Genomic DNA, 13,942 nt, shown 5'->3' on the forward strand with positions numbered 1-13,942 from the left:
TTGTGTCGGTCTCTTTGTGACCTTATGGACTTGTAGCCCGCCAGGCTCCTCTGTCCATGGGATTCTCCAGGCAAGAATACTGGAGTGGGTTGCCATGCCCTCCTCCAGGAGACCTTCCTGACCCAGGGATCACACCTGCATCTCATGTCTCCTGCACTGGCAGGCAGATTCTTTGCCACTAGTGCCATTGGGAAGTGTCCTCTCATCCTGTCCTGTTTTCTGAGCGGTCTTCAGAGGGGTAATAACAGTCTCTAAATACAGTTATGGAGTTGTCTTAATTCCCATAGATTCTGTCAGTTTAGTCTGTGCATTTCATCTACATTGTCAAGGTGTTGACATAAAGCTGTTCCTAACAGTTCCTTTTATCCCTCTAACACCTGTGGGGTCATTAGTGATAACTCCTTTTTCATCCCCGATGCTGGTAGTTTACGTTCTTTTTTTTTTTTTTTTCCTAGCGGTGGGTGTATCAACTTTGTTTGTCTTTTCAAATAACCAGCTTTTAGCTTTACTAATTTTCTGAATTGTCTGTTTTTGTTTCACCTATTTATGCTCTTTACTATTTTGTTCCTCTTATTTTGGGTTTATTTTGTTCTTTATTTTCTATCCTCTTGATGCAAGACTTTTCTGTGTTAAGTATTAAATGCTCTAAAATTGCTCACCAAGTACTGTTTTGGGGTTTCCCTGGTGGCTCTGATGGAAAAGAATCTGCTTGCAATGTGGAAGACCCAGGTTCGATTACTGGGTCTGGAAGATCCTCTGGGGGAAGAAATTGCATATCACTCCAGTATCTTGCCTGGAGAATCCCATGGACAGAGGGACCTGGCAGGCTACAGTCTCTGGGGTCACAAAGAGTCAGACACCACTGAGCAACTAACACTTTCACTTTGAGTGCTGTTTTTGCTGAAGACCATAGATTTTAATACACTTTATTTTCAACTGTCATTTAGTTTGAAGTATTTTCCAATATCCCTTATAATTTCTTCTTTGATAAATACCTTATTTAGAAGTGTGCTATGTTATTTCCATATATTTAGGATTTTTCTAAGTACCAATGTCTAATTTAGTTCATTGTGGACAGAGGACATATGACCTCAGTTTTTTTAAATTTTTTTATTAAAGTATAGTTGATTTACAGTGTCATGCTGTTTCAGATGTACAGCTCAGTGGTAGGGTTATACATACACATATATAGTTTTCAGATTCTTTCTCCTTACAAGTTATTACAAATTATTGAGTATAGTTCCCTGTGCTGTACAGTAGGGCTTTATGGTTCCAGCTGGTTTTGGGTGCCAGATGGTTTCATTGTAGAGCATCTTGAATGAAGAAAATGTATCTTCTTCCACGTTTGTTTTCTAAACATGTATCTCTATAATCTATATTGTCCAATTTATGACTGACTCATGAAAATGAAATATTAGCTTTTATTTAATTTTTATAGCAGATTGATTTTGTTTAAAATGTAATATGTGTGAGAGATTTTAAAGTGCACCTAGCTAGGACTTCCCTGGTGATCCAGAGGTTAAGACTTTGCCCTTCCAATGCCAAGGGCGCAGGTTGGATCCCTGGTCGGGGAACTGAGATCCCACACGCGGTGAGATCGAAAATAAAAATAAAGATATAAAGTGCACATAGCTGTGTGAAATGTTCATGGTGTTTTAGTGAAATGAGGCTTGGATGTTAATTAATAATATTTTAATTTATATTATTTTTGGACTGGGTGATCCACTGAATGGAAATAAAAAAGTATAGAAATCAAAGAGTATAAAAATTCCCTTTTGTTTCCCCTTGGTGAGGCTCCCAATTTTCCCTACCCCCAAAGATAACCACTGTGTTTCCTTTTGTGTCTTTTAGAGAATATGTGTGGTGTCTGTGTGTCTGTCTGTGCACACATATATACCTACTTGCACAGAAAGGAGACTTTGTTTTCCATTCCGACTCCCGGTGCTAAAGTTGCATTTTAATAATGTACTTGTATGCATCATTCTTAATTCATTTTGTGACCTCTATAGGCCTGGAGCTATTTTTAAACATCACATCATCAGATTATTGGATCTGCTGCTTTTACTTTCTCAGCAGAGTAACGTTAATGTGGTTTTATTGTTTTTTAGAAAGGAAATTTGATTTTCTAAATGTGGCTAAGCATTTTGTGATTGATTCTTTTGCTAGCTAAGTGAGTAGTTCAGGGATTAAAATATAAGAACCTGATAGGAAATGACATTCATGGTTGTTTAAATGTATTTTTATTCTCTATCCCTTTCTTTAAGGCAGAGGGTATTCTTGAAGATACATACAGTTTTGAATATGTTTGTGAATAGCATTTTTAGACCTAGCTACTTTGATATTTGTTACATAATTAATTGTATTGTTTAGAGAGCTTACTTCATCTTACCTCATTTTTATACTCTTGTGTTCCAGGCAATGGAAAGAAGCAAGTTTCCAAGAAAAAAACATCAGATAAGAAAGGAAAACATCAAAGGGAGTGGACTCAGTATTCTCCTCTCGAAGATATTAAGCAGCGGAAAGTATTAGACCTCAGACGATGGTAATCGCTAAAAATTGACCTTTTTTACCTAACCACAGTACCACTGTCATACCTAATGAAGTTAACAAATATTTCCTTAGTATCTCAGTTTTGGGCTTCCCTGGTAAAGTGGTAAAGAATCCACGCGCCAGTGTAAGAGGTGTGCATCAGGAAGATCCCCTGGAGAAGGAAATGGTAACCCACTCCAGTATTCCTCCCTGGAAAATACCATGGATGGAGGAGCCTGGGGGGCTCCAGTTCATGGGGTCCTAAAGAGTCAGACATGACTGAGCTACTGAGCACACACACAGCGGTCCTTGTAACCTGGAAGTTAGATGTAAAGACATGATTAGATTCTGGTTGAATACTTGGGGGCGAGAATGCTGTCTTGGTGACCTACTGCATCCCATCAGAAAGTATGTGGAGTCTGCTCATTCAGGATTAGAGCTTCTAAGAGTGGTCCCTGGAATAAGGGGGCCGCAGCCTCAGCCACACTGTTAGGCCCCTTTCTTCCCTCTGCAGCTGTCAGGTCATCACACTGCTGACAGTGGCTTCGAGCTAATATCTAGACAGCCGTCAGCTTTTCATCTAGTGGTTTTAACCAAACCCACTGATGACCCCTGCCTGAATCCTGTTATAAAATGGTGATTTTTCAAAATTCTCTCATTTCTTCTGCCTTTACTAACTGGCATTCCTTTAATGAGAAGATCTTCCACTTAGCAGCTGGGGCTATTTGGTGGCCTTAACATAGAGTCCCTATTCTAAAGAAAAGGATGTTTAAGTCATGATAGTTTTTAGGTACTACTAATCTGTGATTTGAGGTTTTTAAAAATTCTTTTGTGTGACGTTTTAGAAATATTAGATTTCTTTCTCTTACTTTATAAATATTGGACGCTTTGCTGTGGGCTGAGTCCAAAGAGGCAGAAAACAGGACTTTATTTTCCAATCTAGTTGAGAAGAGAGAAAAATGTAAAAAATCTCAGGAACTTGGTCAGATGGTGGGTGGGAATAAAGAACCAACTTGAGAGGAGGTATGATCACTGAAGCGCTTCACTGAGGAGCTGGGGCTTAAGAAAGGAAAACGAGGTAGCAGAGGGTCTAAAGGTCTTTGAATGGATGGTAGGAAAGTGTCTGGCAGGTTGGTAATGAAGAGGAGACTGATCTGTCTGGCGGGAGGTTCAGAGCAGCTAAGAAACTTACCCAACATCACATGGCAAATACGTAGATCTTGCATTGAAACTGAAGAGAACTGGACTTCAGAGTCCTTGTTCTTTCTTGATAACACCTTTCAAAGTCTATTTCTTGGATGTCAGGTTAAGGATTTAGAACTTTTTTCCAGGGTAGAGATAATCCACTGATGCTTTCTTAACAAAAGCATATTTTACACAGATAAACTGGTAGACTGTATTGGATAAGTGACACAGATAAAAAACATTAACTTTAGTTTCTTTGGAGTGAGGTTTTATGCATTTTGTTCTGAATCCCTTTGACTTAGGATTTCTTATAACCACATATATGAGTAATTATTCTTAGTAGTGTAACACGTAAGGCCATAAAGACTTGGATGAGGAAAGATAGATGTGAAAAATAACCTAAGGGGAAAAATTACCTGGATGACAAGTGTATTTCCTGGAGAATGATACAAGGTTAGAGATGGAATGGAAAGACCCACAGAATGTCAGTAAAAGTTTTAAGGTGGTCATGAACAAGACTGGTAAACAAGTTTGGACTGATGAAGATGTATGAAAAATCTTAACAGTCTCTAAGCTTGATCCTAAGGATTTGTGAAGAAGTGTGTAAGATGGAGGAGGCAGACTGAACCATGACAGAATAAGGTCTTTTTACTCCACTCCTTCCCTCAAACCCATGAAAACAATAACAACAAAATGAAAAACAGGAAATCCTCTATCTTCCCCGAAACAAAGAAATAGCAACATCTCCAGACCATCGGCTCTAATATATACTCATCAGATGCCATACATTCTGTATTAACAGAGAGGAGATACTGAGACCTCATAGACTACTGCTGGCCTCGAACAATGCAGGTTGCTCTATATTTCAGGTGACGTCCCCCAACCATTTGGTGACTCTGGTTAAATCTAGGGGTATGAGCCCTGGAGTGAGAGGGGAAGAATCTGAGTTCTTTTAGGAGATCCAGGACAGCACTACAGAAATGCAGGGAGGGTTTCAGGAGAAGACACTGTATTGATATCTACCTGATTATCTTACCCCCTGTATGCCAGCTGAGGACACTGCCTCTAGGGATTTACAGGAAAGGTGGTGCTTACAGGAGGGCAACACAGGCCACACACTTCCTGATTTCAAAACATATTACAGAGCTACAATAACCAAGATGGTGTGGTACCGGCATAAAGACAGACATAGACCAATGGAACAGAATTGAGCTTAGAAATAAACATTCATGCAAATAGGCAAATAATCTTTTGCAAGGGTGTCGAGACCACAAGATGGGGAAAGGATGGTCTCTTTGGAAAAGAGTGCTGTGATATCCATGTGCAAAAGAATGAAACTGGACCCTTACTTCACATCATACACAAAAATTAACTCAAAATTGATTAAAGACCTAAATGTAAGACCTAAAGCTATAAGATCCTAGAACATAGGGGACAATCTTCATGACATTGGATGGCAGTGATTTCTGGAGTATGACATGAAAAGGACAGGTAGCAAAAGCAAAAATAGACGAATGGGACTACATCAAACTTAAACATTGCTGCGCATCAAAGGAAACAATCAACAAAGTGAAAAGGCAGCCTACAAGGTGGGGGAAAATGTTTGCAGATCATGTATCTGATAGGGGATTAATATCCAGAGAATATATAGAATTCCTATAGCTGAAGTTGCTAATAGTCATTCATGTAGCTCAACTAGGAGTTTGCAATGAAATTTTAGGAGCTGGCATCTAAATTTATATATTTGTAATTTTTTTCCATTGATTTGGGTAGCATTCACTTGAACTAGTCATACTTCAGAGAAGGCAATGACAGCCCACTCCAGTACTCTTGCCTGGAAAATCCCGTGGACGGAGGAGCCTGTGAGCTACAGTCCGTGCGGTCACTAAGAGTTGGACCGACTGAGTGACTTCACTTTCACTTTTCACTTTCATGCATTGGAGAAGGAAATGGCAACCCACTCCAGTGTTCTTGCTTGGAGAATCCCAGGGACGAGGGAGCCTGGTGCCGTCTATGGGGTCGCACAGAGTCGGACACGACTGAAGCGACTTAGCAGCAGCAGCAGCAGCAGCAGCAGCAGCAGTCATACTTAGCCATCATTCTTAAAAAGCATGATTTATTGTTATGCATTTACAATGCATGCATGCTCAGTCATGTCCCACTCTTTGCAACCCTGTGGACTAAAGCTCTTCAGGCCTCTCTGTCCATGCGATTTTCCAGGCAAGGATACTGGAGTGGGTTACCATTTTCTCTGCCAGGAGATCTTCCCGACCCAGGGACTGAACGTGCATCTCCTGAGCTGCTGCACTGCCTGGTGTGTTTTTGACCATTTGAGCCAGTTATGCATTTATAATGTGTTTAACAAATATGAAAATAAATGAATAAATATTTAACATTGGTTTGAATGATCAAAGTTTTCGTTATGCTAACATGCTCAGTTGCCATGAGTGTTCTGTTTTTATATGCGTATTTTGTGTTTATTCAAGTGAAGAAGACAGTCTTTTATTTTTTCAGGTACTGCATAAGCCGACCACAATATAAGACTTCTTGTGGCATCTCCTCATTAGTTTCTTGTTGGAATTTCTTATATAGCACAATGGGAGCTGGAAAGTAAGTTTGATAAGCTATCTCTAAACTCCAAATTCAGGAGTTCTTTGGTGTTGCAAAAGCAAACCAAAGATTTTGAAATATGGAATAATAATTTTGAAGATTTTGAAATATGGAATAATGAAAGATTTTTTGAAATATTCTTTTTAAAAATGTATTTATTTATTGATTGCATCAGGTCTTAGTTGCGATGCACAGACTTAGTTGTCCTGCAGAATGTGGGATCTTAGTTCCCTGACCAAGGATTGAACCCACATCCCCTGGATTGCAGGTGGATTCTTAACCACTGGACTGCCAGGGAAGTTCCTATAATGGAAGATTTTTAAGAACAGATTTTTTAGAAATTGGGGGGAAACTGCCATATTTTGTTTGAAATCTTTTAGCTAAAAATGTATGCATGCATTGTTTCTGATAAGATAAAAATTTTAAATGTTAGTAAAACTGTTTGCAAATGAGACAGACATAGTGACATTGAGACAGGCTGCATTTGCGTCTGATGGAAATTGTCAAATGAAAGGCCGTATTTCTTTTGTAGTCTTCCAGCCATCACTCAAGAAGAAGCTTTACATATTTTGGGCTTTCAGCCTCCGTTTGAAGATATTAGGTTCGGCCCCTTCACTGGAAATACAACACTTATGAGGTATGAAGCCCGTGCTTAGAGGAAGACCTTATTTCTAGTTCTGCAAAATAATAATTCTGTAGGTGTACATTGATAGTAAACCATGTATCTGACTGCTTGAACCCAACTTCTGATAGATATGCCAGACTTGGGCTCTGCCCGAATTTTACTGAAATTAGAATAGCACTTTCTTTGTTATGGAATTGTTGCTATGAGTGAGTCTTCTTGTTATTTTTCAGGTGGTTTAGACAAATTAACGACCACTTCCATGTAAAAGGCTGCTCATATGTTCTATATAAGCCTCATGGGAAGAATAAAACAGCTGGAGAAACTGGTAAGTAAATACATAGAAGATTTACACACACCCATACATAGACACACACACACACACACACATACACACAGGTATATGCTTTAGGATTCATCTCAAAGATTGGTTTTGATTCGTGGGATATGCTGTAAACTCTAAATACAGTCTATCACTCTATCTAAGAGGAAATCATAATAGATTATATTGATAGTAATATATAGGGTACTTTTCAATATACAGTTTAATATTTTTTAGTTCTTTTCCTCTTTGAGTGTAGAACTTTTAAAACTTCATGGCATGTCATAAACACTGTTTTAGCACGGTGTGTTTTTTGGGCCCATGGAGTGTGTGTGTGTGTGTGTGTGTGTGTGTGTGAAAGAGAGAGAGAGAGAGAGCTTGCTGCTACTAAAATCCTTTGAGGAAGCAGCACGGAATTTGCAGTTCCTCTTCCTGAAAGGGAATGCAAGGATTTTAGAATATTTGTTAGAGTGGCATAAAAATACATAACAACGGGACAGCGAACTGTGAAAGTGACACAGTTCTGTTATAAAAGGGTCTTGGTTGCTACAGAGGATAATGCAGTCGATCTTAAGGACTGTGTTAGTTATGTGCTCGTTAAATAATTTGCATTATTTGAACATTTCCATTTTTTAAATTTCACGATCGTCTTTTGAATTTACGATCAGAAACCTACAACACAGTGTTAAAGAACATGTTCTTCCGACACTTGTCGAAAGGGTAAGGAAGACTATTGAAGACTGTCGTAATGGGGAACTGGGTCATGGGGGAGCAATCGGGCTCAACCTGAAACAACAAACCAACTCTCAAAGTGAGGGTTCCATGGATGGAAGGTGATTAAGAAGAGACCTCAAGGGTCCTTGCTGAGCCAGTCTAACAGGTCTTATCTCAGGCAGTCTAACGGTTGGGCTTGAAGAGTGAAGGATAAGGACCTTGATCTGGTATCCGGGTGGGGGATTCTCTCTCAGCTGACTTTGGCAGAATTTTTGCTAAAACTGGATTCAGCCTTGATGGACACAGAAGCCCAAGGTCCAAGCCTAGCTGAGAAGAAGGCTCAGTGATGCCTTACTTGAGGTAGGATACAGGTGGACTCCAAGTTGGGGAATTTACAGTCAGCCAGCCTCCTCTTTGGATTTCTTGACATCAGAGAGAGCTGGGCTCCTGTTGAGGAATTTACAACCAACAAGAAACAGGATAAATAGCCAGTCTTTGCTCTTACCTCAAGGGCATAATTATGGCCAGGACAAAGAAAGGAAAAAGCCCTGTCTGATAAGGGAGATACTACCCATGCTCAGAAAGGCTTCTTGGAGTCAAAAGTCAGAAGATAATTCCAAGCCATAATGAGTCGTGTTCCTCCCAGAAGCCTTCACTTCGAGATCTATCCTGGCTAGGGTGTGCGTGCACATCCCAGGGGACGGTCCTAAGACATATTAACCAGGGGGGACAAAGCAAGGTGACTGGCCTGAGGGAAGATCTAGATCCAGAAAATGCCTCTTTCTAAAGGATTTAAATTTCCCGAAGGCACCACTGTCTCTCTGAGTTCGCCCATGTGCCTTTCCGCATGTACTTTTCTTTTCAATAAACTCTTTACTTTAGTCTTTATCTTCTGCCTCCTTGCCTGAATTTGTTCCTGACTAGGCAGGCAAGGCTAGGAACCTTAACCCTATCTGCTGGCTCCTGTGGCACGGTGGTTAGGAGTCCGAGTCTGAGAAACTAAGCCCCTGCTTCCAGCTAGCACTCGCTGCTGCTTGCTGCCAGCTGCCACTTACTGCTGCGTGCATCCGAAATCAAACTGAAGTCTGCTCAAGCAGAGGCTTTGTCAGCAGAGAGGGTACCTGGTTTACCAAGCTCAAGGTAACGGTAAATAAACAGGGTCTATTTCTGTTGCCTTTTTGCAGGCGTATCCAGCTGCTTGTGAGGCAGGCAGACTTGGAGTCCGAATAGTGGTTTCTGCACATCCTGGTTCTGTGATCTGAATGAGGCGCCTAAACTCTCACTCACTGAGCCAGTGTAGACTGTTATCTTACTGAGCCAGTGTAGACCTTGTCTCCATACTTTCACCCCACGGGGTCACTGTGAAGATAAAAGGAGACGTATTTGTAATACACTTAGCCCCTTGCTTGACAGAGTAAGGACTCAGTCAGTGTTAATTTTATTCTTATTGACTGACCTCTGTACAGTTGCAGGGGGCCTTTCTCCATGGAGCCTCCCTGGTCAGGCTCAGACGGTAAAGCATCTGCCTGCCATGTGGGAGACCCGGGTTTGACCCCTGGGTTGGGAAGATGCCCTGGAGGAGGACATGTCAACCCACTCCAGTACTCTTGCCTGGAAAATCCCATGGACAGAGGAGCCTGGTAGGCTACAGTCCATGGGGTCACGAAAGAGTCAGACACGACTGAGCGACTTCACTTTCCTTCCCTTTCTCCATGGAAAGGGGAGCCTTAAATGATGTTAATAATTTTTTCTGTTTCCACGGTGGCTGTCAACACAGCCTCTCTAAGTAATTGATCAGGCGATGGAAAGCTAAGAGAGGATAGACTTTGCAACACACATCAGTGTTTTTCCTTCGAGGAATAGGCTCTTCTCTCCATCCCTCTTTTTTTTTTGATGGGAGGAGAGGAATTGTTTCTATAATTTCTTCAAATAAATTTCAATACTGTATTTTTCTAATTTTGTTCTTGTTTTCACTTTCCCTGTTATAAGACTTGACTCCTCAATGTCTCTTTTTCTACGTGTGTTTTCCTGAAGAATAACTGATCCATCTTCCTCTTCAAGCCTCAGTGGTCCTTAGCAAGCCCTGCCTTATGTCTGACACTCGGATTCCTCTTAATTTCTGTAATACTGGTCATTTTTGTCTGTTGTTTGGCATTTGGAACGTGCAGCCTCATATGATGTCGTATCTTTTTAATGTGTGTCTGCCCTGCTTCTCGGTCATAGGGACTTCCCTCAGTAGCCCTTTGATTCTAAATATGATGCCCTCTGACCTTACCCATGTGACCCTTGGGACTTCTGATTGTATTCTGAGTGGAGAGTGTTAACCTGTGTCGAGCAGAAGTCGTTCCTGTTCCATCTCATTGTAAAAGACAGAGTTGCAGAGAGAGGCTTTTCTCGTTTGTCTCTGGGATATTCAGTAGTGAAAACAGTGGCCAGTTGTTAGTGTGCATTTAAAAAAACAATTTGAAATGTATCTTTTGTTTGTTTAGATTTTTTTTGTGGGGTGCCCTGTGGCATAGCATGTGGGATCCCAGTTGCCCAGCCAGAGACTGAGCCCACACTCCCTGCAGTGCCAGCTTGGAGTCCTAACCACTGAACCACCAGAGGAGTCCCATGCTTAGATTATTTTTAAGGGCTCCAGGCCTGTTTTCTTCAACAGGCTTTACATTTCCTGGTGACTACACTTCTTCGATTTTGGAACTCCCTCTTTTCTGGCTGACTTGCTCATTTCCTGTGGGCCTTCAGGAAATGTGAACCGAGCTCGTGCATGCTCAGCCACGTCCAACTCTTTGCAACCTTGTGGACTGTGGCCTGCCAGGTTTCACTGTCCGTGGGATTTCTCAGGCAAGAATACTGAAGTGGGTTGCCATTTCCTTCTCCAGGGGAGCTTCCGGACCTGGGGATTGAACCTGTGTCTCTTGAATTGGAAGGCAGATTCTTTCCTACGGAACCACCTGGGAAGCCCTCACTCGTGGAATAAAAGCAAAATCCACGGATATTAACAAAAATTAACAGATTTGACTGTGAATATGAGTTGAAGCATTTTTTAAGAGCTGTATTTAAACATGACTCACAAAATTTTGTGCCAGAAGTTGTCAACATTAATGTCAAACTATTGGTTCACTTATTATTATTCACTTCCTATTATTGTTACTTATTAGACTAAAATGTCAAACTGTTGGTTCCCTTAGTTACCAGCTTTTGTGCCAGGAACATCTAGATTCATTTGTTTTTAACAGCTAGCTTGAAAGTTACACTAACATTCCTATATTTAGTTTTGATTCTTCTAGTGGATATCTGCCCTGTCCCTACATAACTACCAGTTAACTACAGTGTCTTAGAGCATCTTGAGTGGACTGGGCATTTGTATTCTGTTTTCCTCATCTTCTGGTTTTCTCCAGTTCATATTAGACACAAGATCAAATAAATCTTCTCCGTGTGTGGCACTAATATATCCTTTCCTACTTTGGGGACGCTGTGTAACTTGCTGAAAGCGTCAAGTCCTTCGCACCATTCCAGGCGAGAGCAGATTGGTCTTTCAATGCTGTCCTGCATGAACCAGTTGATTTTAAAAGATTCGAGGGTCTAAGAACCTTGCAGGATGATACAGTGTTGCTAGATTACAAAATCCAGTTCTTGTCTTTGAAGGTGTAAAAACACATTTTGATAAGTTCTTTTAGAGTTCTCTGGAGTTCTGTTCTTATAGAATAGACTCTGACTCAGCAGGTTCACAGAATATCAGAATGCTAATAGATTAACTGAGAGTGAGAGTATCAAAGGCACCAGCATTTCCTTGACGGCTGCTCAGGACACACACAGTGCTCCTCAGGGGACGGGGGCCGGCACCTTCTGGTAGTTTTGATCTGCTTTCTCTGCACCATCCGCATCATGGCTCTGCATTTGGAAGTGGCTGCTGTGTCGCTGAAGTTTCAGATTCTTGATGTCCTCTGGCTTAGACTCCACGTTAGTCTGAATTTAGTTTCCATCTGTAACGCGTTCGTTTGTCTTCTCCTATGTAGCATCCCTGTCTTGGATGACCTCCTTAATGTACTAAGTGGTGTGTTGACTGTGGTGTGTTTTATTTCAGAAGGTGATCTTTTTCTGACCTTACCCTGAGATTCTGGGGGTGCCCTGCGAGAGGCCTCTCTGCGTGCCCTCCATTCTGGACCAGACGATGAGCTCTTCCCTGACTGTTTCCCTCCCATGCAGTAGTGTGCCTTTCTCCACATGCTCCTTCCTCTGGGTTCTCAGAATCCTGCCACTTGATTTTGTTCTGTCCTGAATGCCACCCCCTTCTTGATTCCTTAAACCCGAGGTGCTCTTTCTCCTTTGAATTACATCCCCCCTTTTATTTCGTGGCATTTTTTCCACCCTAGATCCAAGTCACCTCTTTTATCTTCTCTACAAGGGCAGCTTGAGGTACTGTGTATTCCTTGCCTTTTGTTTCCTTATGGTTCCTGATAGATTGGGTTGGCAGAACAATTCAGGTTTTCCTGTTACCGAAAACGTCATGATACAGCTTACAGAAAAGCCTGAACGAACTTTTTGGCTAACCCAATAGTTGGTAGCTGTTCATTAGTTTGCTTCCTAAACTGAGTGCAATAAAAATTTCCTGTTAACCCTAGACCAGTGTCTATTCAGATGTGACCCCTGGATGAATATCAGCATCACTTGGTAACGTGTTAGACATGCAAATTGTTGGTCCCCACTCCAGACCTACTGGGTCAGTCACTGAGGGGGTAGGTATCAGAAATCTGTTATTTAACAAGCCCTTCCTGCTCAGGTTTGAGAACTACTGCTGTGGCCTTTCTGGACTTCCCAGGTGGTGCTGATGGTAAAGCCTGCCAGTGCAGGAGATGTAAGAGACACGGGTTTGAATCCTGGGTCAGGAAGATCCCTGGAGGAGGGCATGGCAACCCACTCCAGTATTCTTGCCTGGAGAATCCCACGGACAGAGGAGCCTGGGGGGCTACAGTCCATGGGGTCGCAAAGAGTCGGATAATTAGTGACTGAACAACAACAACAATCTAAGTCCTTCAGAACGTTGTCATGTACTTTGAAATAGTAACAAAAGACATACCCGAGTAGCATGATCATTACTTCATAGAAGAAAACCCACCTCGTGTCCTCTAGAAAACGAGGACATAGCCGAAGAGTATTTGTAGCAGGTGAAATAGCATGAATATTAATGATGGCAAATTTTTCATCCCTATCTCATTTGCCCCTGAATATATTCCAGACATTAATGTGACTCCTATTCATAATCACAATAAGGAAATCAGCTGTTTTGGATTATATTTGACTTAAGCAGGGAAGTGTGAAATAAAGATTTCCATTAAAAAGTTACAATAAAGTTCTTTCACAGTAAGTTTTAGTTATCTGGGGTAACTTTTTACTTGGCATTTTCACAATCTGACAAAGATTTCAAGAGTTCTTCCTAAGCCAGTTATGTGTGTAAGAATCTTTACACATGTGGATTTATGAAGAGTCCAAATCTATTTACATTTGCTGACTATTCTGGAATATATCTACAACCAAGTTCAGCTATGGAAATGAAATACTGAGCATCTTCTTAATTTTAGTTCTTAGAATTCATTTAGAACTGTCCTCGGGTGTCGGTTTTTAGTTTGTCTGGGGAACTCAGCCCAAAACAGCAGAAAGACTTATTATTATGAAATAGAGATTGTAGTAGAAAAGATTGCCTTTCATGCAGGAATGCACATAATGAAGTAAAAATCTATGGTGAATCTATGAGTAAAAATCTCCTAGCTGACCTTGGAGAAAGAGTTTAAGACAGAAATGTTATGGTCTCCATGGAACTCACAAATTGTGTGTATCTCTGGGGGTTGGGGGTGGGCTCCCACCTACAGCCATTGACCAGCTGTTCTTGGGCTTCAGCTGTTTCAGTGGCCAGAAAGTCCATCAGAGAAGCCATAACTTGGAAACTTTTTTCTGCTTCA

At 41.3% G+C, this 13,942-nt stretch overlaps 1 protein-coding gene across 1 annotated transcript in view; it reads left to right on the forward strand.

Annotated features, from left to right (window-relative positions):
* Positions 1-13,942, forward strand: part of ERCC5 (ERCC excision repair 5, endonuclease) — a 68,850-nt gene that overhangs the window by 13,277 nt on the left and 41,631 nt on the right. The window contains exons 3-6 of the mRNA XM_052650070.1: positions 2,416-2,542; positions 6,229-6,324; positions 6,857-6,961; positions 7,180-7,274. Coding sequence (XP_052506030.1) covers positions 2,416-2,542; positions 6,229-6,324; positions 6,857-6,961; positions 7,180-7,274 — 423 coding nt within the window. The remainder of the gene's footprint in view (positions 1-2,415; positions 2,543-6,228; positions 6,325-6,856; positions 6,962-7,179; positions 7,275-13,942) is intronic.

The sequence above is a fragment of the Budorcas taxicolor genome, chromosome 12, assembly GCF_023091745.1.
Source record: "Budorcas taxicolor isolate Tak-1 chromosome 12, Takin1.1, whole genome shotgun sequence".
In the NCBI taxonomy this organism is placed as follows: Eukaryota; Metazoa; Chordata; class Mammalia; order Artiodactyla; family Bovidae; genus Budorcas; species Budorcas taxicolor.